Source organism: Phoenix dactylifera, chromosome 11 (assembly GCF_009389715.1).
Source record: "Phoenix dactylifera cultivar Barhee BC4 chromosome 11, palm_55x_up_171113_PBpolish2nd_filt_p, whole genome shotgun sequence".
Classification (NCBI taxonomy): Eukaryota; Viridiplantae; Streptophyta; class Magnoliopsida; order Arecales; family Arecaceae; genus Phoenix; species Phoenix dactylifera.
This window is the reverse complement of record NC_052402.1, coordinates 12,274,696-12,299,953: the sequence shown is the minus strand read 5'-3', so window position 1 is coordinate 12,299,953 and position 25,258 is coordinate 12,274,696. Positions and strand designations below refer to the sequence as shown.

The 25,258-nt window shown below is 42.2% G+C and overlaps 3 protein-coding genes, 2 long non-coding RNA genes and 1 pseudogene across 5 annotated transcripts; 2 read left to right on the top strand and 4 right to left on the bottom strand.

The window, feature by feature from the left end:
* Positions 1-1,052: 1,052 nt before the first annotated feature.
* LOC103709493 lies at positions 1,053-1,957 on the top strand. The gene has a single exon (XM_008794858.3). It carries the CDS (start codon positions 1,151-1,153, stop codon positions 1,586-1,588), a length of 438 nt encoding a protein of 145 aa, XP_008793080.2. The 5' UTR covers positions 1,053-1,150; the 3' UTR covers positions 1,589-1,957.
* Positions 1,958-5,708: 3,751 nt separating this feature from the next.
* Positions 5,709-7,954, bottom strand: LOC103709536 (annotated as a pseudogene).
* A 2,055-nt stretch (positions 7,955-10,009) lies between these two features.
* On the bottom strand, positions 10,010-12,741 carry LOC103709535 (protein SPEAR1-like). Its single transcript, XM_017843417.2, has 5 exons — positions 12,185-12,741; positions 11,935-12,030; positions 10,811-10,878; positions 10,627-10,714; positions 10,010-10,484 (listed from the first exon to the last, which is right to left on the bottom strand). Exons 1-5 carry the CDS (start codon positions 12,386-12,388, stop codon positions 10,368-10,370), a joined length of 573 nt encoding a protein of 190 aa, XP_017698906.1. The 5' UTR covers positions 12,389-12,741; the 3' UTR covers positions 10,010-10,367.
* A 3,159-nt stretch (positions 12,742-15,900) lies between these two features.
* On the bottom strand, positions 15,901-18,149 carry LOC113462881. Its single transcript, XR_005513897.1, has 3 exons — positions 18,003-18,149; positions 16,743-16,792; positions 15,901-16,002 (listed from the first exon to the last, which is right to left on the bottom strand). It is a non-coding gene; the product is annotated as an uncharacterized LOC113462881 (long non-coding RNA).
* Positions 17,465-18,130, top strand: LOC120112389. Its single transcript, XR_005513896.1, has 2 exons — positions 17,465-17,716; positions 18,009-18,130. It is a non-coding gene; the product is annotated as an uncharacterized LOC120112389 (long non-coding RNA).
* A 4,893-nt stretch (positions 18,150-23,042) lies between the features above and the next one.
* LOC120112534 lies at positions 23,043-25,118 on the bottom strand. The gene has a single exon (XM_039132102.1). The coding sequence runs from the start codon at positions 25,116-25,118 to the stop codon at positions 23,043-23,045; it is 2,076 nt and encodes a 691-aa protein (XP_038988030.1).
* Between the last annotated feature and the right edge of the window lie 140 nt (positions 25,119-25,258).

Here is a 25,258-nt window from a genome sequence, read left to right as displayed (position 1 = left end):
GAGAAAAGCAATGGAATGTCAAGCTTGAGCGCTTAATTTCCTAGTCATCTGAACTGAGCAAGCAAATTCTTGAGTCAAACTCAAAATCAACTTTATACACACAAAAAAAACTCATACTTACAAGGTGTTGATCACCCAAAAATAGCCAGATGGAAAATAGAGGACCGGCTTTCAAAGCTACCTGGTTTGCATTTTAGTATTCGGTTTACACTTGGTACTTGATTTGCATTTCTGGCGCTCTGGTTTGCACCTTGGTACATGATCTGTACCTTGGCGCTTAATGTATATTTTAATCCTCAGTTTAAGGTTTCTAAACCCTTCTACTACTTGGCCTCCACAAGATGTGTTTTTTTATAAAAAAAGATGCACTAGCTACCTCTGAGGCCTATCCCTAATCATCTACAATCGCAGTTATCGGTTAGATGTAGTGTAAAATTCGTATTACATATGGTAGAATTTTAGGTGGTGTTTGGTTAAAGAGCAAGTGAAGCAAGACATATCTCTTCACTGTTGAAGGAATAGGTCATTTCATAGAGTATATATTTTTGGGTATTTAGTTGAGGAATACTTGCAGAGAATAGGTGGATGAATAGCTACATTGAACATACATTAAACTTCATTGAGAGACATCTTTTGGTGTTTGCTTTTTTCTGAATTTGATTTTAGATTTTATTGCAAAGACCAAACGCTATTCACTTTTTTCAGCTTTCCATGTGAGAGGATATCCTCCGCGTGGCATAAGCATCAATTCTTTGGTGCTCGACAAGAATTTGGGCCCAATTTTGGACAACATCCCCACTTATAACCAAACACCACCAGGAGCTATAAACAAGGGAAGAGTTAAATAAGGACTTTAAAGTAATTGTCCATGCGAACGTAGTATATGGGGTTCTATATTTTTTTGGAACGTTTACATAATTTTTATTTAGTTGAGGATTTGGTTAAAAAAATTTGCAACATTTACTCGTCACGTATAAAGATGGCACATTTTGGACTTTTAAATATAATTGGAGGTGCATGCATAACTGCATAAGCCACCTTTCGAGCTCGAACAAAAAAGAGAAAAAGTTGGGGATTTTATCTCTCTCTTTGCTCGTCCTCCTCCTCCTCGAAACCCGCGCCGCCGCCGCTCTCTCCGGATTCGAGCCCAATGGGAGGCGACGTCGAGAAGATGATCGCCGTCGGGCTCGTCTGGGGCGCCTCCAACGCCGTCATGCGCCGCGGCGCTCTTATCTGGGACCAGAAGCGCTCGGCGACGCCACCGGACGGCCGCCGCGGCCTCCTTGGGCACGTCCTCCGGTGGCTAGACCTTCCTAACCTGGCAATATCCGTCCCTTTCCTCATAATCTCTCCGCTCCGCCGCTTTCTTCTATATCTTGGCGGCTCCCCGATCTCCGTCGCGGTGCCGGTGACGAATGCACCATTCGCCGCCACCGCCGTCGCCGCTTTGATCTTCGGAGAGGAGATGCGGGTCGGGCCTGCACTCTTTGGTACCGCTCTTATCGTTCTGGGTGTTTGGATTGTATACATGAGGAGCTTGATCAATGGCCTCATTTGTTTCTTTTGGAGAATTCCTCATTTTGTCTAGGGGTTATGGATTTAAATGGCTTCTATTTTTCTGGTTTATTTATAATTTTGATTAATCTACTTCGAGGCACATGTTTTGTTTACTTGTCTGTGAATTGTTATCTTATAACCGATGCATGTATGCTGTTTCTATTGAATTAAGCTCTTTCACGAAAAAATTTAATGGACAGATATTTGGTTAAATTTTAAGACTTTCTGAATTATATTTCTTATGGTAAAGAAATTTCTTTTTTTTTTCTGCATTATAAGTTGGATCATAGTTTTACTAGTGTGAAGTAAAAGTAAACTCTGTTCATTGGATTTCACTGCAAGAGGGATAAATTTCATTGGCTACAGAGCAGGCTCTTAGAATAAACATATAATAAGGTGTAAGCAAGATTATATTTGGATCGGCATAGACTATCTATGATTCTGAAAACTATATTTTTTTCAAGTGGTAGGAGTAATTGAGATATAAGGATCTGTCAGTGAGCCTTCTTATGACTAGGAGAGATAGCAAGCTAGCTGTTTTCTTAAATGTAACTCGTGCACTTGTCCTAGGGAAAAGGTATGGCTAATTTTGGCATGGCCATGTTTCATTGTTTCGAAATATGGTCTGAGAATCTCTTTAAGAGACTACTTGGCCATGGCAAAGTATATAAATTAGAGCAGAGGAATTTGATATCCAGATTATATCTTGAATTATTTTGTTCTTGTCCAAAATTCTTCTTCGTAGATGAAATCTTGACTGTCCCTTAGGGAGCCCTTTTGTCGGAGTTGGTTGAGGTAAACAACGAGACTTACATTTATAGAAACTTATATTCATAGAAGATGTTCAGTCTCGTATTTCTTTTCTTCATGGCTTGCCTTTGTCGATCTCTATATTACTTTTCTGAGCTGTGTGCCCTTAAACAAATCTTTACTGATGTGGTTTAGGTATATGATGAAAATTTAGATCCTAGAAAAGGTTTCTCTCAATTATCTGCTGTACTGTATTTTTTTTTTTTTAGAATGAAAAGCCAGATCTTCCGTTTGAAGGTTGTCTTGAAATATTCCAGGCAAAGAGATAAGGATTAGGAATTTACTGCGATTTGTTTTTTAGATGTGAAGCATCTAGAATTAATATCTCTGTGAAAGTAGACAAAGGAAAGCTTAGTTACATGCTGCGCAAACTGCAAACTATAAAAATTTCTGCTCTTCTTTTAGTCAGAAGGGTCTACATATCTGATTACTAACGTGCTCTGTGTTTCTCTGTTTCCTTCTAAACACATGCTAACTTCAAATTTTGGGTCTCATGAACTTTGGTGGCAAGTAAGTTGAAGTTTCAGATTTTCTCTCAAACTTTGGAGGGCTATCAACTGGAATTCTTACTTGGGCTGTCGCACCTCCTTCAAATCTTCGGTGTGTTTGCATCTTCTCAAATATCCTGCTCCCCTCATGAATCAACCATATTCGTTTTATTCATTTTCTTGATTTCAGCAAATGTTGATCATATAGAGACATTTCAGCGATTCAGCACGTCTATGCTTAAAGAATAATTCTCACTAAAAAGCATAATTTTATAACTACAGTAAATAAAATAAAGAGATTGCTTAACCTTCTCTTGTAGTCAAATCCTCTGCTATTATTTAGTCTTTAGGTTTTGGGCTTGTAAAGCCTTGTATATAATAAGATTCTTTTGGATAGTGATGCACAGCACAAGGTCAGCCAACAGTACTATGACCAGACTAACCATGCCAAGCATCGAAGGACCACGATTCGCGGACAAAAATCATAAGTCAAAAAGATTTTCTTATAATTTATAGGGATGTCAAATTTTAGTCTCATTCTATATTTGTAACAAAATAATTCTAGTATAGTTTTCTTATTATCGAGTCTTATTTCGAGTATAATTTTGCATCGAGTTTAATGCCCGAATTAGGATACAGTATTATGTTAATATATTGTAAGGACAATCTTTGAGGTATGAATAAATTTTTTCGAAAGAATTTCTTTCACCAAGTGAAGAATTCTTGAATCCAATTTTCTTCTGTTTGCATATGGATTTTCAAAGCATAACCTTGTCAATCAAATTGTTCAATTTCCTTTTCCTGCTGCGTTAGATAGTGCAAGTGTTATGCTGCATGTCATACTTTATTTATTGGGCTTTTCATCATATCCAAGCTTGAAACTTGATACCATGATAGCAATTTCTTATTCATGGATGCTTACTTGTTTCTTACCTCATATATCTTCTTCCATGCTTATGCCTCTCTGTATCTTTCCACATCTATGATGTACTGTGAGAGCATCCACTGCATATCATATTTGTGCATTCGGAAAGAACCAAAAAGGCTTAGGAATTTTACCAAACAAAAAGGCTTAGGAAAAGACCAGTGAGAGAAGATTGAAGCAAATCTCACACAAGGAAGTTCAGAACTGATGCGTCACTTTCCTAATCTCCTTATGAACTAGAATCATGCTGGGAATACTTGAAGAGGTATATGCTTTCACTCTTATTATTGCTCTTTTTTCAACAGACTGCTAGATAAGGATAAGAGAAGAGTTAGACATCAGCTTTTATAACTTTGGATGTTCGAGATTTTTTTGGGTTACTAAAGATCAACTGGTAAAGTGTGACTACTTCAATGTCATTATGGACCGGTATACTCATCATTTTGAATATCAACATGAATTTTGCTTGGTATAGGTTGATGTTTGCTAGGATCTAGTAATTCTGATGCATCTTGCCTTCAAGTCTTACTATGAGATAAAGGGGAAAACAATGCAGTACTTGATCATGAAGTCAAGAAAAATGATGTTCAATTAAGACATGGTAATGACCTTCCTTGCATGCGTAGCGAAATTCTAAGAAGTGCTTATGAACTGCCATCTCTTACTTTCAAAAGAGATCTTCGCCAGACAGCCCTAGTCGTCGGTGCTCGTGTGGAATATGCAAGCTTCCTCCAAATCCAGAGATGCATTTAGGGCTGTCGATCGACCCAGATCCAACTGCAAATGGCTTCATATCTAAGATTAGCACCCAATTCTGACCTACCACTCGGTCTCTGGGTTAGATTGGGTTACCTTTCTTGGATTGAGTCTAGGTTGTGCCTAGCTTCTGCAGGTAAACATGAATTTTGGCACACTTTGCTGGGTTAAATCAGATGAGAACTAACTTTGTCAAATCCATACTGACCCAGTTTGAAGCTGGTTCTGAATTTGGAATCTTTTTCTGGCCGCATGCCTTTGGTTCCGGTTTGTGTCTAGGTCTGAGTCAGATAGATATGGTTCTGATCTGAGTCTACTCAACCCACTTGTACCAGTTTTGTTTACTGAAGCTGACTGTCATCAGTGTCATGTGATCTTATGAAGATAGAGCTTACACATTCTCAAATTCCACATTGCTTATCAATTTACTAGGGAGGAATTATATTTTTAGCAATTTACAAGTTCGGTTGTGATGAAGTAATATATCAAAAGTTTATGATAGTTAAATGGGAGACAGCCAATCATACTGTAGCTATAACCATCCAGTTATTTTTTAATTATTTGGGGTTGGCTTTGTATGTTGTTGTTATCATCAAAAATAAAAAACAACAAATCTTCCTACCTATTGTTTAATATTTTGTTAGCCGATTCTCTTGTGAATATATTTATACTCGAAATGACTTAATTTTTCTATTTTGTCCAAAAAAAAAACTAAACATTCATACACAATCACCATTGCGTACAACCAAGTACCCGTTTGTGATAAAATTTATTGAGGTCCATAAAAAAAAATGGGGGAAGATAATTTAATTTTTATGAAATCAAACACTGATTTTAACCCAGGCCCCCTTGCTGGGGTACCCACGGTGCACCACATGCACCCGGTAGTATCTGGCGGCGCGTACGCCGCCGCCGCGGTGCCGCCACCCTTGATGGCGTATAGCCGACGCTCTTGACCGGCGAACTCCTCGGTCTTCAGTATCAGCAGCCTCTGGCTCATGGAGAAGCCGTGCGTGGTGAAGGGCGGCGCGTACATCGGTCACCATCAGGTCCGTCCCTCTCCACCGGCCCCCGTCATAATGATCGTGAAGGCGATCGTGAAGTTCCGGCCGTACTTTCATGATCCCTCCTCTCCGGCAGTACGTCGACGTTGATGCTCGGCCTGTGGATGTTCAGCGCCGGGTCCAGGTACGAGCGGGCTGAACTTCTCCACCCTTAGCTCCGTCGGGAAATTCTTCGCCGACGAACTTGTAGCGGAAGTTTGGGTGTGCTGCCGGCGACGAGGATGTCCCGTCCGGCAGGACAGTGGAGGTGGAGTGGTACAATGCGCGGGATGGTGCTGGGGGCCAGCACACGGAACCGGTCGGCTTGCGCAAGCCTGGGGCGGTAGAGCACCGGCGTGAGCACGGGGTCCTTGGCCTGCCTCCACCCGGCGGAGCCCTTGGCGGCGCCCGTTGATGATGAGCACCTCGGCGTTGGGCAGCAGCAAGCATGTCTCCCATGGTGCGGGGCATCGGCATCTGCTCCATGCGCCAGGCGGCGTTGGGCTCAATCGATGGCGAGCTGGCCGCAGCTGCGGAGGGCGGGGACGAAGGTCTTGATGGCGGAGAGGTTGAAGAGTCGCGGGGGGCAGCCGACGCAGATGAGGACCTCGGGGTTGACGGGCCTGCGGCGGAGGTCGAGGGGGAGGAGGACGGACATGCCGGAGGCCGGGTAGTTGCGGGAGCCGCCGGGGAGCGGCTGGTACTCGCGGATAATCTTGTCGGCGTTGGGGTCGAGGAGGATGGCGCGGTCGTTGGTGAAGATGAAGAGGTTGCCGTCGGTGTTGAGGTTGTTCTCTAGGACGTTGGCCGTCTCCCTGAGGAAGGAGAGGTAGTGGGCTTCCCGGACGGTGTTGGCTTGTCCGGCCGGGGGGACATACTCGTAGTTGAAACTTGCGGCGGCCTCCGACGACGACAAAGCTGCCGTCGGGGAGGATCTGTTGGGTGGAATACTTGCATGCATGCATGAAATTGCAGCAATGATGCTAATAATAGCAATATTTCAAGATTGCGTGCGTTAGTGGCATGCATGCATTAGCTCTAGTCTTTTGATCTGTTTGGTTGAAAACAAAGAGCCTGTTTGTTTGAGTAATATCAGCTACCATTTTTGGGCACAGAGATCGTCGGTGAACTCCTCCCAGTCGCAACCGGCGCAAGGTTTGAGGTATCTCACGCCTCTTCCTCCATCGTTAAACCCTCCGGTTTGCACCAGAGTGCCCTCAGCGTCCAAGCCTCCAGATGAACACCATGTATCGGTCAAGAGCTGGACGCAAAATGAAATCATTAATTAGATATAAAGGAAGAAAGGCATTGTCTCTGAACAATCTAGTTGGAAAAGATATTAAGAGTCTAAGTGCAATCTTCCAAGGACAGAGGAATCCTATATATGACTAACTCAACGCAGGCAAATCATGTCTCTCTAGGTCAGAGTCAAACCGAAAAGGATCAGAAGTACTCTGATTGTTCTGTAGCCCGTCTAGTATTTGTTAGCCCAAGAAAATTTTTTAACCACGTAGCCTAGGAGAAATTATATCACTGCACGCTTCACAGGGCAGTGCACCTCAGCAACCATAGTCTAGGCTACAAGAATGAGCGGTTGTGATTGGTACTGTGGCATGGCATATGGTGCATGCAGTGTAGAAAATAATTTTTCATAGCTTTGGCCCCAGCATATTAGAAATTAGACCCTACACTGCCCATGCACCTTGTGGCGGTCTGCATGCCAATTACCTAGTCTTATTTTTATAGATTTCATTTATCATGCACCCATCTTGATGATAAATGGAGCCTATAGAAACGAGATAAGTTGATTGGTACGATGCACTGCCATATGGTAGAAGGTATAATTTCTCTCAAAATACTTTCCTCGTCAAAGACATGGAGAAGTGACGAAAGGAAACGGACGTAAGACAACACATACGTACCTTAAGTGGCCGGACCTCGGCGGTGTCAATATCAAATTCGACGGCATGGGCCCAGCAGTCCAGTGCTTTTATCGGGCTCGATCTAGGGATCCACACGGCAGTTGCCTGGCGGCAGGGCAGCTTCGATGGCCCAAACGCAGTGGAGTCGAACATGATGGTCTTGTCGTTCTTCATGACGACGAGGTGCATCGCCGACACCCCTGCGTTCTCCCTCACAAGCTTCCATGCGCTGGCGTAACTCGTCTCAAAGCCGGGCCTCTTCACGGCCTTGGGGATCTCATCCTTCGGTACTTGGTCGGGTTTGTCAGTTGCCGGCGGCGGGAACGGGATCAGGAGACCGAGTTTCGGCCGTCCGAATGGGTTCCCGAGCAGGCCGAACAGTGTGGGCTCGACGACATGAGCACCGAGGAGGATAGGGAGGAGGAAGAGGGTGGCGCGGAGGAGAGCCCCCATTCAGAGACTCTCTGTTCGATCGCCTCTCTCTCTCTCTCTCTCTCTCTCTCTCTCTCTCTCTCTCTCTCTCTCTCTCTCGCTTCTTGCGTCCTCCTCCCTCTCATTGTCCTATTTATGAATGGATGGTTCTTCTCTATACGTGATTAATTTATGGCGTTGTAGGTCCAACGGGTAATTCAGATATAGCATGTTGTTTGTTTTCGCGGAACAACGTAGCACCGGCTGTACTGGCTGGCGAAACCTTGAAGACCATATCTTTATTAACAGTATATAAAGATATATACTATTAATTCCCATCTTCTGATATAGAATTATTAGAGAATAGAGGTAACCTTACTAGCATATAAAGTGACACATATGTATGGAAAAAGCTAAGTGTTATAGATTGGATGGCAATATATGTAGCTAATCATACTGAAACTATACTATGAATTGTTATAGCAAATTTTCTTCTAAATTTTTTTAGATATTTTATTTTTTGATTTTATAATTATATTTACACTAGATGTGTTTAATAAAGACTGATTTACCAAGCAAAAAAAAAAAAGGATGGACATGGTGGACTTCCAAAAATAAGGTCATGAATGCCCATTAAATCTTGAGCAAGGATGGGAGGAGAGAGAGTAGTGCTGAGGTGGGAGGCAACAATACCTTGGCTCTAGCAACGATCCATATGTGCCGGTGGTGAGGATTTTTTTTTTCTTTTTCTTTTTCTTTTCAGCAGTTCGGATCGGAGGGGGAGGCGGAGTCGGCCTACTTCCCCATGTTTGAGTCATTAGATTCTGCCTTGTTTTGATTGGTGCTAGACCAGGCTTGTGAATCGGCTTCGATTTGGCACTAGATCGGTAAAAAAGGCTGGTTCTCACAAGGGGTGTAGCGGAGAAATGCGCAGCAATGCGTTAAAGAGAATTCGACAAGAAAATAATTGCTTTCAAGCTAACATGAACAGATATTTTATTAAAAAATAAAAACATGAGCATAAATTATGTGTGTGAGAGAGAGGAGGGAGAGAGAGAATATAACTGTTTAGAACTTCTCATATTTTCTGTTTTTGTTTTCCAAAAACCAAGCATGAAAATGAACACCAAACTCTTTTAACTTCTTCGAATCTATTGGAAGCAAATATTTATTGCTTAAAAAAAAAGTGAAAGAAAAAAAAAGAGCAAATGATGGCATAGCTTTTGTACAAATGCTATATTCAACATCAGTTCCCATATGGCATTTAATTAATTTATAGAGAATGCTAATTTAGGCCATGCGATGTTTTGTTTTTATTTTATAATAAAAAAACATCCGGGGACCAACCAAAATCAAAGTATTACTCAAGTCATGACTACCCAATATCTTAGTCTCTTTTCTGAGAAGAACCTGAAGAATCGTACTCTACACATAAGAAAATCTTCCACTGCAACTCTCTTATATATCTCAGAAGATGTATATGATTACCTTAACCCAAGCACATGATCCATGTTAAATTTGTGTTTCATTGTTTCGAGGAAGCAAGCCTTCGGAGAGGAAAGATACGGATGGCTTAATTAAATAGCAAGAAGCTGCACAAACCTCGCCAGCGAACAATAATGGAGGGAAAGGGGCGGGGAGGGGGTGGGAGTCCAAACCTTCTTTCCATCGGATGTAGCATTAAGCTTCTATCAAGCAAAGACCCACCAGCAGAGACACCAAACTAGTTTCTTAGGTTTTCTTCATCCTCTAATCACAAGAAGACACCACAAAGTGACCTATGTGCCCTTACTTGGGATCATTTAGAACGTTTCCTCACAAACAGAAATGGTTTAAAATGTTAAGAGCTCCAAAAGAAACTCCTTTTGTTTGCGAGGGGAATAAAAGATACGAACCACTTTTGCGTCCAAATTTACTCCATCTTAACTCTATACCTTTTGGCGAACCAAAACAAAAAATGAGCAAGAGATTGCATGCACTTCCTGTGTTACTAAGCTACTGAAAAGCTCAAGAAACATTCGTGTTATAATGGCATAAAGATCTCACAATTAAAGAAAATTAACAAATATGCTGAATATCACATCCAAAAAAAAGTACTGAAAACCTATTCTGATTGTTTCCACGTTTCAATAAAGTCGGAACAACATTTCGACCTCTCAATGAATTGAAATTTTGATGGGGCTTGTCCCATCTTTCAATGTCTTTTTTGAGCAAGTCCCATATTTCTATGTCAGAAAGAAAAATAAGAATGAAACAAGAACAAGGATTTCTCAGTTGTGATCAGATAGTTGTAGGTGTTAACAAACTCTTGATGGCTTCGGTCTCGCATCACACGCATTCCTTTGGTAAAATACCAAATTGCGAACAGGTATATATTTTCCCAACTATAGTACGTGTGGCATGAATTTATTATAGGAGAACAAGACCATCAACCTAAAGCTTATCTTCCAAGTGTTTATAGTGATAATCTAAGCTCTAGATCTACTTCTTGTGCATCACTAGGGTCAGAGTTCTGACTCATAGAACTTGTTGAGCGGCTTCCATCATGCCGTTGCTTCTTCTGCACTGAGTTCTGTGAAAATAGTCAGTCAAGTTATGAGATTTAATATTACATAATAAGAATGCATGCCTTACTTCGAAGAGAAGATAATAAATGCTTCTCAAAGAAGGTGGTGTTCGTCAAAACATAGAGTAGGTAAAAGTTTTTAAACAACCTCCGTGGTTTGTTCCCAAAGGGGCCGTGTTGCAGTCGCTGGTGCACAATGGTGGGGTAGAAAGGTGCTGTTGGGATCTGGGAGAGGCCTAATTAATGATGCAAAATATTAGAGAAGAAGTAATGGTTATTTGCCAATGACTCAGTTTTGGGATAACAGGCAAATATATAAAACTCGAGATAACCTGCATGGAGGACTAGAGTGGAATTCACCATCTGAAATATGTCTTCTTTCAGTGTCTCCATAACCCATCTACAACCATGGGAGGTAAGTGTCATGAGAGCAAAGAATTCATGCAAGATGTAAGAAAGGGTAAGAGTAGAACAAGTTTCAGACTTTTTCCTTTTCCTAATTACCAAAGGACTGCATATAACAAAGAAGATGAAAAAAGGAAAATATGATCATCAACTATTTTCCAACAATGGTACAATTAGACTATATATTCCAGTAAATGGATTTTGGTGGATCTTTTCAATTAACAAGTTTCATGAAATTAGGTTAACATTGTTAACATGATGCTGTATGACCAATTTAAATGTTGTAAGAATGGTGAAAAGCATGACCAATTAAATTTAGGATTGTAGGAAGGATAAGTGTAGATGGCCGGAAGCTTAAGTGTTATAAGGTTGGTGTAATGATCCGATCGGGGAGAAAAAGAATTTTCTTCAACCGCTCAACTTGAAACTCTCAAAAGATAACTAAAAGAAGATTGAAGTTCAAATCAATCTGCGGATCCTCCTGAATCATGTAATGGTGAAGGACTCCCGCAAGAATAAAATGGTGCTTTTGTGGTGGAGGAATGGGATAGTAGAAATAGAGAAGTGGAATAAAAGGTACAGAGGGAGCACTTGAAAACAGCAGGCTCTATTGCTTCAACTCGTTTAGGCTTCACCACTGACCGACTCAACCTTCTTTTATTTCAACCGAGTTGCCTCGTCTAGCTGCTGATCCAGATTATGGGGAACACATGCCTTTCGTATTAAAATGGAGCTCCGCAATTTGTTGTTTAATTTATTTGACTAGGACTTTAGAAAAGACATCAGTTTCCAACAATAAAACATGGTGATTATGATGATCTTGTTCATAAGAACATCATGATGATTTTGAAATGGCATCACTCTTCTCAAAAAATTCAAAGGCATTACAAATCCAATACATGTCAGGAGTTGCCAGCAAAGTCATATTGGGTGTTTTCTTTCCCTTTTTTACCAGTAAATTCTCTTTCAATTCTGAGATTTTTCTATTGAGATCAAGCTTGACATACCATATGATCTTTTCCCAGAGAGAGAGAGAGAGAGAGAGAGATACCATGATGTTGGGATGAAGAGCAAAGACTGAAGATGATGAGGCCGTGTTTGAGGAAGAGGGAGATGATGAAAGTGCTACATCTACTCTCATATCCTCCTGCTTGAATATAACCATCAAAAGAAAGCTCCATGAAAAACTATGTACCAATACACGCCATATTGGAGCAAAATTACGCTTGTCAATGTAATTTAAATAACCAACCTAAAAACTTGAACAAAAAAGAATATATAACAGACAAAACGACACAGACCATTCTGAGATTACTGTGGAATGGGGAGTGGAGTGAGGGGAGATGTCCGGCCATTTGATTTTGCAATCTGATCTTCTCCAACTGAGCCACTCCAAGACCTCTCTGGGGTTGCTTTGGCTTCTCTGAACTGCTTTTCTTCCCCTTTCGAGGGGCACTAGATCTTGTACTTCCCAACCCCAATTCGCCAATATGGCTGCTGTCCATCCTCCCCTCCTTCCAAAAATCCAATTCTAAACCAATCTATGAAGATACGAGCGCACACAAATGGAGAGAGAAGTAAGAGAGGGAGAGAGTTGAATCTACAGCATCCTTGGGAATGAAAGGGATGGATCTCCAAGATTCATTTAAAGCAATAACTGCGTTGCTGGATTGGATTGTTGATGAGATTTAGTGATATTCCTTTGCTCCTTGCGCTTGTCTTTCTGTGCGGGTAGAGAAATATTATATTCCTTGTAAGTATCGCGAACCACCGCGTGGAAGAGATGTGATCATATACAAACCCATCACTGTCTCAAAATAAAATGAAAAAGGTTTACCGGTGGACTTGTCGCAGATGTGCTCTTAGATCTGTCATAAAATAGTTGCTTTGCTACTTGACAAATGATTTATACAGAATTCTATATTATTCTAGTGTTATAGTAAAAAAAATCTATAAATAATGCTAGTAATTTTATTTTAGATACTAAGATAGGTTGACCATATCAGCATTTCTTTATAATGTAAAATTTTAACAAATTTGCCTCCATTTTATAGCTGAAAATCAGATAATAGGATTTTTTTTATTAAACTACAATTTATTTTGAGAATTATTCATCAACGAATGTTAGAATCAAGCTCTCAATCACTACTCTAAAAAATCTTGACTGAAACAAGCAGTTTGATACCGAGCGGGCGCACGCACCTCAATCCAAATAAGCAGGAAGCAAGATACCTTTTTTTTTTCTATAAGAAATTAAATTATATAATCAGGCTATGAAGAACGGGATTGGAGAGCAGGTCACCAAATTAGACCATTTATTTAAGAGTATCAATAACTTACCTCTTAAAATATTTATGTGGGCCCCATTAGCAAAGGTGCCCAAGGTATTTGGTATATTTAAAGGCCAATATGTTTGGTGTGACTCTTTTGTATAATAGTGCATGGTCAATCCATTCCATTAAATAGAGAGGAGGAACCATGGTAAGTGTGGAAGATATCTTCCCTAAGCTTGCAGTGTTTGACCCATCAAAGAGGTTTTCCTTGTCCTCCCATTCAAGATTTTCTTGCACCCTCTTCAAAGGACGAGCCTAAATGTTGACATCAAGTAAAATATATGAGAGATTTTGAGATTCAAGTTTGGACCATAATTATTTTGTAATGAATCTGCAAGTACCATGCATCTTTGTTCCGTGCATGTGTCACAATTAAAGTTTGACGGTTATTTCATTAAAAACTCGTTTGGTTTGCGAGAAAAAATTTTCTTCATTAAAATATTTTTTAAAAAAATTTAATTTCTAAAAATATAATGTCCAAGAAAAAGATTTCGGCATGTTAGGTTGATCATTAGAAAATGGCTTATATTTATTTGAGCTTCTAATTTCTAATAAAAATTGTGTAAAATATCTATTATATCCTTAATAAAGGAGAAGAACTTATTCAGAAATTTTGATAGCTTAATGGTAGTTTTGGAGAAAAAAAAGAAAGCATCTTTAAGTACCACAGTTGCAGGACATAGCAAAGACAACTCATATCCCTCAGCTTGAGGCATTTAATTAGAGAGAACAATATCTCATTAAGAAAGAGGTGACTGGCTGGCGAAAGATTTGGGTCTGATAAAATAAGAGGGTGGAGGGGACTTGTGTATTAATCTAAGTAGGTGATGTTTAGAAGGAGATAGCAAGTGAATTATTTTATGGGAGTTTAGTACTCCAAAAAATAGCTTTGGAATGGGAAGCAAAGATCTGATATGATTGTCTTTCCAAGCCAGGTTGGGTGGAACAGATCTGCCAGCAAGATATTCCTTAGATTTCACAGCAATGAGATCTGAGGAATGGTGGCCTCAAGATTCTTGGTGATTAATTTTTTATTCCTTCCTCCATGCTTGCTTACAATTATTTGTTCCTTTGAGTTTGTTCCGGTTGCTTATGTGCACATGCACCAAGCCACCAACAAATGTGAATGTATGTGCAGAGAGAAATGGTGTTCTTCATGCATTATCTCCATCTGAAACTGCTGCTTGTTCACCCAGATGAATCAAAATTCATGGCTACAAGAGGGCCCGTCGCCGAGGTGCATGCGTGGCCCTCAACCCTAATGGATATTACTTAGGCGATGAACTGATTTCTTATTAGATTATCAAGGTTATATCATTGTTACTTTCTGATAAGCGGAACAAATTGAATGAGAGCAACAAATTTATACTGTTAGCTTTACATTCTATGCAACTAACTAGATTTTGTCGTGCCCCCGCCTGCGCGGGGCACGTGAGGCACCCAGTGCCCACGTAGGGGCCACATAAGGAGGGACCGCGGGGCTCCCCTGCCAGATATTGTCCGGTTTCGGGAATTCACGCAAGCGTCCTTCATCCCTCCCCGGTTTTGTTTTCCACCCAAAACGCGTCCGCAGGATTAGGAGACACCCGCCTCATATGCCCAGGCTCCGATGTGGGACTATTGGGCCTCACACCCTTCCCATCATCGGACAAGAGCCGTCCTCGGCTTTGATACCAAATGTCACGCCCCCGCTTCTGCGGAGCACGTGAGGCACCCAGTGCCCACGTGGGGGCCACATGAGGGGGGACCGCGGGGCTCCCCTGCCAGATATTGTCCGGTTCCGGGGCTTCACGCAAGCATCCTTCACCCCTCTCCGGTTTTGTTTTCCACCCAAAACGCGTCCGCAGGATTAGGAGACACCCGCCTCATATGTCCAGGCTCTGGAACGAGTCTTTCCGATGTGGGACTATTGGGCCTCACATCCTTCCCACCATCGGACAAGAGCCGTCCTCGGCTCTGATACCAAATGTCACGCCTCCGCCTGCGCGAGGCACGTGAGGCACCCAGTGCCCACGTGGGGGCCACATGAGGAGGGACTGCGGGGCTCCCCTGCCAGATATTATCCGGTTCCGGGGCTTCACGCAAGCGTCCTTCACCCCTTCCCGGTTTTGTTTTCCACCCAAAATGCGTCTGCAGGAATAGGAGATACCCGCCTCATATGCCCAGGCTCTGGAACGAGTCTTTCCGATGTGGGACTATTGGGCCTCACACCCTTCCCACCATCGGACAAGAGCCGTCCTCAGCTCTGATACCAAATGTCACGCCCCCGCTTCTGCGGAGCACGTGAGGCACCCAGTGCCCACGTGGGGGCCACATGAGGGAGGACCGCGGGGCTCTCCTGCCAGATATTGTCCGGTTCCGGGGCTTCACGCAAGCGTCCTTCACCCCTCTCCGGTTTTATTTTCCACCCAAAACGCGTTTGCAGGATTAGGAGACACTCGCCTCATATGCCTAGGCTCTGCAATGAGTCTTTCCGATGTGGAACTATTGGGCCTCACACCCTTCCCACCATCGGACAAGAGCCGTCCTCGGCTCTGATACCACTAAATGTCACGCCCCAAATCCGGATCATGACACGGCCGTGCTATTGCAATCTTATGCACACAATAACACGAAGCCACTTGAAATTTCATAATAAAAATAAATAGTTTCATTTACTAATGTCATAATATTATTCATGAAGTTGGAACAGTACAGAACTTCTAAAGTTTAATTATTACATAACATTTTCAGTTACCCCAACCCTGAATAACACCAAGCTCCCTTCTCCTAGTAGTCTTATTCATCTGTAGAAAAAAAAATGCAAAGATATGAGCTACACAGCTCACTAAGTAACCAAGTACTATCTTATTGGATCAAGTACAATTATGCCAATGCAGTGATTAAAAAGCCATCAGTTGTAGCAAAATAAAACATTTTATAGATGATATATACAAATCAGGTTATAAAGCAATGCATGTTCCATCCATAAAAGTTCAAAATCATGATAATGCAAATCATATAGAAATATCGCCATTTATCCATATTTTATAAAACATACTCTCAGACGGATGTGCTGCTATGGTCACTATAATCCCGTGACAAGGCCTGTTAATCTTAGTCGACTAATTCTGTTATTCGTTACCAACTTTAACCCGTTGGCAGAGGGCCTATTATTCTTTGGATGCTAGCTCCAGGGTGTCGACTGGCCTCTATTTCTAGAGGTGGTCATAGCTATCTGAGAGTTCATAAATCATATTATTTTTCTTTCATAAATAGGTTAGAAAATGATAAATGACATTATATAATTTAAAATGCATAAACATGCCTCAAATATCATTTTTCATGCAGTCTAACATAATCATAATTTCATAACTCATACATCATCAAATATTTATGAAGGATGCTCTTTAATCAAATTCATGTATCACATGCAATCATATACTTGATCCTAATTTTGAGGAAAATATATCATAAGCAATACATTTTCATAATGATGAATAAACAGTAATTTAAAAACTTTAAGATCAGTGCCAAGGTTACTTACAGCAATTTGCTTTCCAATTTCTTACGTCCGAGTGACAAATCTTTGATCACCTAAATAAATAACATAAGGGTCATATTATTCTCTATTTATTTCATAATTTTCTAATTTATCATAACATGAATTTAAGAGCCCTTGGCCTCGTTTTAAAACCAGATTGGGTTCATGTAGGTCAATTGGGTCTTTAATTAAAGAATTGGGCTCGGTTCTTAATTGGGTCTAGCCGTTTCGGGTCAATTTGGTCTTCTGATTAGGTTATTGGGCTCAATTTCAAGTCCAATTAGATCTAATTTTGGTCCAGGGTCAATGTAGCTGATTTAAGCTTGAGTCAGGGTCAGCCCGAAGTCAATTTGGTCTCAATTTAGTTAAACTGGTTTGAATTGGTCTTGATTCATATTCAATTTGGATCTGCCGAGACTAACTCAGCTTAATTGGGTTCAGACCAACTCAATTGGGCTTAATTTGGTTCGGATTTAATCCAATTCACAGTTTGGGTTCGTTCGGACTTAGCCCATTCTGATTGGGCTCGGGTTTAGACAAATTTGGCTAAATCCATTTTTTTTTTCTTTTATTTGGACCTAACAGGTTCGGACCCGAACTCGGATCCGACCCGTTATGGGTCTTCTTTTTTTTTTCTCTCTCTCTCTTCTTTTCTTTTTTTTTTTTTTTTTTTCTTCTTTTCTTCTTTTTCTTTTCTTCCTTCTTCCTTCTTCCTTCCCGAACCTTCTTCTCCTTCCTTCATTTCTTCTCCTCCTCCTCTCGCGACGGAAGAAAAGGAGGAGGGCTTGGGAGAGGCCGAGCAGCACCCCCCCTAGGCCGGCCGGCGGCTCCCGGCTGGGCCTGCGGCACACGCAGCCGCGCTTGCGTCCGTGCGGGCGGCGGTGGCGGGTGGCCTACGGCCGCGCGGGTGGTTCGCAACCCGTGGCCGCGGCGGGTGGCCTGCGGCCGTGGCCGGCACCCGCGATCGGCGATCCCAGGTAAGTCCTTAAGCCCTTTTTTTTTTCTTCCTCCTCCCCCTTCCTTCTCCCGTGAAGGGGAGATCGTACTCGGGGAGGGCCCTAGCCGCAGCCGGTGGCGCTCCCCGGCCGGTCCGCGGCACCAGCCGACCCTGCGGCCCCGCAGCTTGCGGCCTCCCATGCCGCCGCGGCTTGTAGCCGACGTAGCTCGCGGCCACCGCAGCCGGCGCCCGTGTCCCCTTTTTCTTTTTTTTTATCTAATCATTATCTAGATCTATCAAGAATAAAATATGAGGAATGGCGTTACCTGAAGGGGATCGTTCGTCTCCTACTCCGGCGACGCGGCCCTCTGCTCCGGCGGCGTGGGTCTAACACCGGATCCTGCGAACCGTGAAGGTTTGTGAGAGAGAGACAGTGGAGAAGAGGGAAGAGGATGATGAAATTCTCCACCGAGGGGCTTCTTGTAGCCTCCGATTGCTGGGGAAGGCGGACGGTTGTAACCGCCCACCATCAGGCGTTACAAACGCCTGCACGCCCCCCTCCGTTTCTCTTGGGAGTGGGGCGGTTATCACAGGTTTCCCACTTCTTACAACATTACTGCACCAAAAACATTTTTCCAACTCTTTTCGCAGAAAATACAACATTACTGCACCGGAAATGAGTATAGTAACATACCTATTGCTCGCTCATCACCATTTTAGAGCATGCATGAGAGAAGATAAAACAATCATCTCTTCCCTGGCTATAACTTGGGAAGCATTTTGCGCTTGACAGATAATTCGATGATCAAAAGATGAGCATCTCTGGTTAACAAACCCATTTTCCAATTCCAACTGTGAGAGACTATTAATGAGACTATTACTGTTTCTAATATCTCAATATAAACATGCAACAAATTGCCAACCACTTGAATTCTGTGACTTAAGAGTGAGACTTGGTATAATAGAAAGATTGCTATATTGTGATTTGAGCATCATGAATTCAGAAAAACAAAAATAGAATCTCTGCATGCAGGATAAGGCTCTCAAAGTGGCCGAAGCCTTGTGCACCGAGCTGCCTTTTTTATAAATCATGCGGCCTAGCAGCCTAGGTTAGGAATCAGGTCAAAAATGGTCCCAAACATCGCTTGGGGTTCAAATTGGCCAGCATAAGCCTGCCTCTGATTCAGTTGAGGACCCGAAAAGGAGGATTTGGATCAGGGCTTTCAATCAAGTAGGGAAACCCTAACCACCACCCTAATGGCAGGGTTGAGACTCCCTGTGGACCTTCCCCTGTCAAGCTTGGAGTGGTAATATTGCTCCATCCAAATGTGTTCAAGGTTATATTTGGCTCTGTCGTCTTCGTGCCTACAGTCTTGGGTATGTTTCTAGAGTTGGAAGGAGGCATGGTAGGAGATTCAGGTGGAGGTCAAACTCTGAATAACTTGCCGTCGGTCAAGGATTAAGGAAATACTAGGGTTTTTGAAAAGAAAGTTGGTGCAACTCAGCAAAAAAGGGAAGGTTGAAGGAGACTTGTTCTTGGGAGTGACCCAAATAAAGTTGTGTAATGTGTTCAAGATGGTGAGAGCATGACACTTGGATTGCAATGGAACCGTTGGGGAACGAAATAACATAGCTAGACTCCATGGATTAGAAGTGACGTTAGCTGATAGTTCTTTCCTTAGTTCATAGATGGGCGATTAGTCTAATTTATTGGTTGAGGATGATTTTTTTTATGCAGGTACCTAATTTTGATCACTGTTTTAAGTGTCAGGGGTGGTGGGGATGAGTATATTTATTCAGATCCCCCCCCCCCCCCCCCCCCCCCCCCCCCCCCCTTCTCTTTTATTTTTTATTTTTGGTGTTTTAGCCTTGGGAAAGGAAGAGAAAAACAACAAAAGGACTTATTTAGTTCGTGGAAAAAGGAGGAGAAAAGTATGGTCAATGAAAAAAATGAAGAATGACCTCTTGTTTAGTTAGAATTTTCAAAAGAAATAGGTGAGAAACTAGCATTTTCAAAGAAATAAGATTCTATATTTCATGGGAAAAAAAGAAATTTATAAGAGACATAGAAAAACTATTTTTCCATCGGTTGAAAATTGATTTTTTTTTTTCAAAACTATTCTTAATCCATCAAAACATATGGATAAGATTTGTTCCTTTATTAAAGATATAATAAATATTTCACACAACTTTTCTAAGAAATAGATGCTCAATCAAACATAAGTCATTTTAGAATGTACTACTTTTTTTTATAGTCAACCAAATATGCTAAAATTATTTTCTTAAGTATCACATTCTAAGGAGTTAAAAAAAATATTTTGGTAAAACAAAATTCTTTCTCTAAACAAAACTGATGCAGGACGGATGTACGGACTGGAATGCAGAGAGAAAGAGGAGAGAAAGAGGGGAAGAAGAAGAGAAAGAGGAGTGGAGAGGAGGAAGAAGAAGATTAATTTTCATGCAATCATTCATTAAAAAAAATAACAAATGCATGCCCTATATATATATATAGGGCCACCAAATAACAAATAAGTCCCAATAAAAAACAATTCGAAAGAGGTCCTCACAAGACAATATGCAAACTAATCCTATCAAAATAAAAAATAAATAATAATAAAGAAAAACATCAATCAATCCAGCCACAATGAAAGTGGTTGGACCGTCTTCCTGCGACGACCATAATCCTGCAAAATAATCAGTCCAGTATTCGTGTCCGCACCAACTCCCCCCGGGTAAGAAGAAGTCGACCCCGACGAATGACTCTGGTAGTACTCCAAAAGATCTGGGTCGATGCGCTGTAACTCCGCACGGGTAATCCATGTAGTATCAGACTCCGGGCGTCCTCGCCAACGAACCAGAAAACGCTGAACACCCCCATCACTGGTAGAAACAGTCTGCTCATCTAAAATGGCATCAATATGTTCTTTTTGTGCTGGTGGTAAAGCTAGATTGGTCGGGGATGGAATGGAATCAAGAAGAGGAGTATCGTCAAGCTCAAGGGATGGCGGAGCGAAAGGATCAGTAGGAATAGAAAGGGGGCCCTTGTAAGCAACCAAATCCTCAATATTAAAAGTGGAGCTAATACCAAAATCAGATGGAAGATCAAGAACGTAAGCATTAGTACCCACGCGTTGCAATACCCGAAAGGGCCCAGCACTACGAGGCTGCAGTTTCTTGACGGTCCCAGATGGAAACCGCTCAGGCCGAATACGTATCATCACATAATCCCCAGTTTGAAATGATTTATCTCGCTTATGAGAATCAGCTTGTAGCTTATATTGAGCATTACTCATATGAATGCGCTTGCTAATTTCCTGATGCAGATTATGAATGTGCTGTGCAAATGCATGTGCAGACTCAGAAATGCGAATATGGGGGGACATAGGTAGGAGATCTACAGGTTTGCGAGCTTTATAACCATGGACCACTTCGAATGGACTCATCCCGATAGATCTATTGACTGACGAATTATATGCAAATTGGGCGACAGGCAGAATAGAATCCCAGTTACGATTGTGATCCCCGACTAGACTACGCAGAAGGTTACCTAAACTTCGGTTGACGACTTCGGTTTGGCCATCGGTTTGAGGATGATAAGCCGTAGAAAATTTAAGTTTGGTGCCAACCAGATGCCACAAGGTTTTCCAAAAATAGCTCATGAAACGGACATCCCTATCGGAGACAATGGTTTTTGGTAAACCGTATAACTTAACAATCTCATCAAAAAATATCTTGGCTACTCGAGAGGCATCGGAAGTTTTGGAACAAGGAAGGAAGTGGGCCATTTTAGAAAAACGATCCACAACCACAAAAATGGAGTCATGTTTCCGAAATGTGCAAGGAAGGCCGAGTACGAAGTCGATACTAAGGTCAAGCCAAGGGCGATCTGGGACAGGTAACGGAGTGTATAGGCCAGTATTTTGTTTTTTGTGCTTAGCTAGTTGACACGTGCGACACTGTCCCACAATTTTAGCAACATCCCGTTTCAAACTTGGCCAAAAAAATTGACGTTCAACTTCTTCTATGGTCTTATCACGGCCAAAATGTCCAGAGAGACCACCGGCATGTACTTCCCAAATCAAGAAATCGCGCACGGAAGTGCGCGGAATGCAGAGCTTGGAAGCTTTGAACAAGTACCCGTCTTGTAGATAAACACCATCAATCAAAGGTCCTTGTCCATCAGCAAGGGCATTATAGAGTTGGCCAAAATCTGGGCAAGACAAGTAATCGAGCTTAAGTCTATCAAAACCGGTGATGGAAACAGACATGGCGGACAACAGAGTTACTCGACGACTTAACGCATCAGCAGCTTTGTTCGCAGCACCGGACATATGCTTGAGGACAAAAGTGTAATCCTGGAGGAACTGAACCCACTTGGCATGTCGGTGATTAAGTTTTTTCTGGGAATTAAGAAAACGAAGTGCTTCATGGTCAGAATAGAGAACAAATTCATTAGGAAGGAGATAATGTCGCCAATACCGTAGGGCCTGGACTATGGCATAAAATTCCTTGTCATAGGTGGAATATCTTTGTCTAGCCTCATTCAGCTTTTCACTAAAATAAGCTATAGGATGACGTTCTTGACTAAGCACACCACCTATTCCTAAGCCAGATGCATCACATTCCACCTCAAAAACTTTGTTAAAATCAGGGAGTCGCATAACTGGCGCTTCCGTCATTTTTTTCTTAATGTCATTAAATGCTTTAGCGGCTGCGCGTGTCCACTGAAAATCACCTCGTTTAAGACAATCAGTGATAGGTGACATAAGTGTACTGAAGCCCTTAATGAAACGACGGTAAAATGTGGCCAGGCCGTGAAAACTACGGATGTCAGTAATATTCTTAGGTTCAGGCCATTCAACAATTGCGGTGATTTTCGCAGGATCAGCAGATAAACCTTCAGAGGAGACTATATACCCTAAGAAGTTTACGTGAGTAGTGAAAAATGAACACTTCTTAAGGTTAGCATAGAGGTTCTCGTTGCGTAAAGTCGTACAAACTTGCCTTAAATGGCCTAAATGTTGCTCCTTAGTTTGACTATAAATAAGGATATCGTCAAAGTACACGACTAAAAATTTGCCCATAAAAGGTCGGAGTACTTGAGTCATCACTCGCATAAATGTACTTGGAGCGTTTGAGAGGCCGAAAGGCATTACCAGCCACTCATAGAGGCCATCTTTGGTCTTGAAGGCTGTCTTCCATTCATCTCCTGGACGAATCCGGATTTGATGGTAGCCACTTTTTAAGTCAATCTTGGAGAAAATCGAGGCACCTGCCATCATATCCAGCATATCGTCGAGCCGGGGAATAGGAAAACGGTATTTGACCGTGATTCTATTAATAGCCCGACTGTCTACACACATTCGTCAAGTCCCATCTTTTTTTGGAGTAAGAAGGGCAGGTACGGCACAAGGACTTAGACTCTCTCGAATAAATCCCTTTTGTAAAAGCTCGTTAATTTGCTTTAGGAGCTCTGCATGATCAGAAGGGTTCATCCGATAATGGGGCAGGTTAGGAAGGGTAGCTCCCGGGACTAGGTCAATGGCGTGCTGAATATCACGCAAAGGGGGTAAATGATCTGGAAGGTCTTCCGGAAAAACTTCTTTGAACTCCTCGAGAATAGCGAGGGATTCAGCCGATAATGTGCTTGTGAGATGTGGCTGAAGTTCTTTAACTAGCAGGGCAAACACCGGAGAGTCCTTAAAGACGTTCCTCTCAAATTCCGTGGGGTTAAGGATATGCAGTTCCTTCCCCTTTGATTTACTCTTGTTCGTACCCTTATTTAGCGTTTTGGGCCGTAAAGGATTAAGCTTAATCTTTTTACCCTGGAAGACAAAGGAGCAAGAGTTAGTTCGACCGTAGATGGTGACATCGAGATCGAACAACCAAGGCCTACCTAATATCAGATGACCTACGTCCATTGGGAGTACGTCACACCAGACAGTGTCTTTATAAGAGAGGATTTGAATAGGTACAAGACACCGTTCCTTAATGTGAATGGACGACGTGTCGATCCAGGAGACCTTATAAGGGTGAGGTTGGGACACAGGGGTCAGACCCAAGCGGGCGACAATGCTGGAAGATATCGCATTAATGCAGCTCCCGCTATCAATAATAACTTTACAGTCTTTTTCGCCGCATTTAATGTAAGTGTGGAAAATTGAGGTTCGTCTCCAGTCATCAGTCGCTTTAGGCTGGGTAATTGCACACCTTACTACATTCACAGTGGATCGGTCAGGTTCGTGGGCAATTATCTGGGGATTAGGTCGGATACAACCTAAAGTGAGTGATTCGTCCTCGGGTTCATCTTCGACATCTTGAATATCATCTAAATTAGGCTCATAAATTTGTTCCTCCAAATTATCTATGTCATCCTTCTGTTCATGTGCATCAATAACAAGGGTCTGATTTGCACATTGGGAGGCAACATGACCAAACCCTTGGCATTTAAAGCACTGAATTCTTGAGCTTGTTTTTGGAGGTTCACCTAAAATTCCTTTGCCTTTAATATCTCGATTTTGGATAGGTGGAGAAGAAAAGGGCTTGGGTGGGACAGAACTGACTGGGGTTTTGGGTCCAGATGGTTGGGCACTAGTGGGAACACGCCTGGTGTCAGGGCGCCTAGCAAACACAGATTTGGAGAATTGTTCGTAGTTTTGCACAAATGTATATGCTTGGTCTAAGGTGGCCACTTCACGAAGGACAAGTTCTTTCCTAAGCTCATCATTTAGGCCTCGTCGAAACCGGCTTAAGATCATACGTTCATCTTCAGCTATATTACTTCGCATCATAAATTCATCAAATTGGGCGATGTAATCAGTAGCTGTGCGACTACCTTGTCGTAAATTGTTCCATCGATCTAGGAGGTCAGATTGATAACTTAATGGAAGATATTTTTCTTTTAATTTTTCTTTCATCTCTACCCAATCGGTAATAGCAGGTTGATGTCTCCTGGCTAACAGTTGTTCGGTGTTTTGCCAAAACAACTTAGCACGACCAAGGAGTTTCATTCTAGCGAATCGGACTTTTTTCTCTTCCGACAGATTGTACCACTCAAAGAAGTGATCCATTTCGTGTAGCCAATCGGAGAAGACTTTCGGATCAAGACGACCATCGAAGGTGGGGGCTTCAATCCTAATGCCTCGCATTACATCTTCATCAGGGTCACGAGGCTCTCTAGATTCTACGGTATGTCGGTGACCTCTATCAACAGGAGGAATGGGACCAGGTCCTCTAGGGCGAGGGTAGGCATAATGGTGACCTGGAACAGACCTATGATCAAAGTTGCCCTGCCGAACCGAACCTTGTTGTTCTAGGATTTGTTCTAGGGTATCGTCCTCATCAAGATCCGGTAAATGGGGAGTACTAACCTTTTGGGATTCAATAACCCGTTGAAGTGAGGCCTCAATTGAATCGAGTCGAGCATTAACCTGGGTGGACATTGTGGTTAGGTCATGAATTTGGGCGTTGTTTGCTTGGACTTGGGCATTCGTATTTTGGACTTGAATATTAGTTTTTTGAACTTGGGCATTAGTGTTTTGGACTTGATCATTAGTGTCGTGGATAGCTGTTAATAGGGCTT

Excerpts from the sequence above, each read along its gene's own strand:
- LOC120112534 (XM_039132102.1), bottom strand. The coding sequence starts at position 25,118 with ATGTCCACCCAGGTTAATGCTCGACTCGATTCAATTGAGGCCTCACTT.
- LOC103709535 (XM_017843417.2), bottom strand. The coding sequence starts at position 12,388 with ATGGACAGCAGCCATATTGGCGAATTGGGGTTGGGAAGTACAAGATCT. Across the intron at positions 12,031-12,184 it reads TCCACAGTAATCTCAGAATG|GAGGATATGAGAGTAGATGT; the intron begins GTCTGTGTCGTT and ends ATATTCAAGCAG. Across the intron at positions 10,879-11,934 it reads CTCTTCATCCCAACATCATG|ATGGGTTATGGAGACACTGA; the intron begins GTATCTCTCTCT and ends CCATGGTTGTAG.
- LOC103709493 (XM_008794858.3), top strand. The coding sequence starts at position 1,151 with ATGGGAGGCGACGTCGAGAAGATGATCGCCGTCGGGCTCGTCTGGGGC.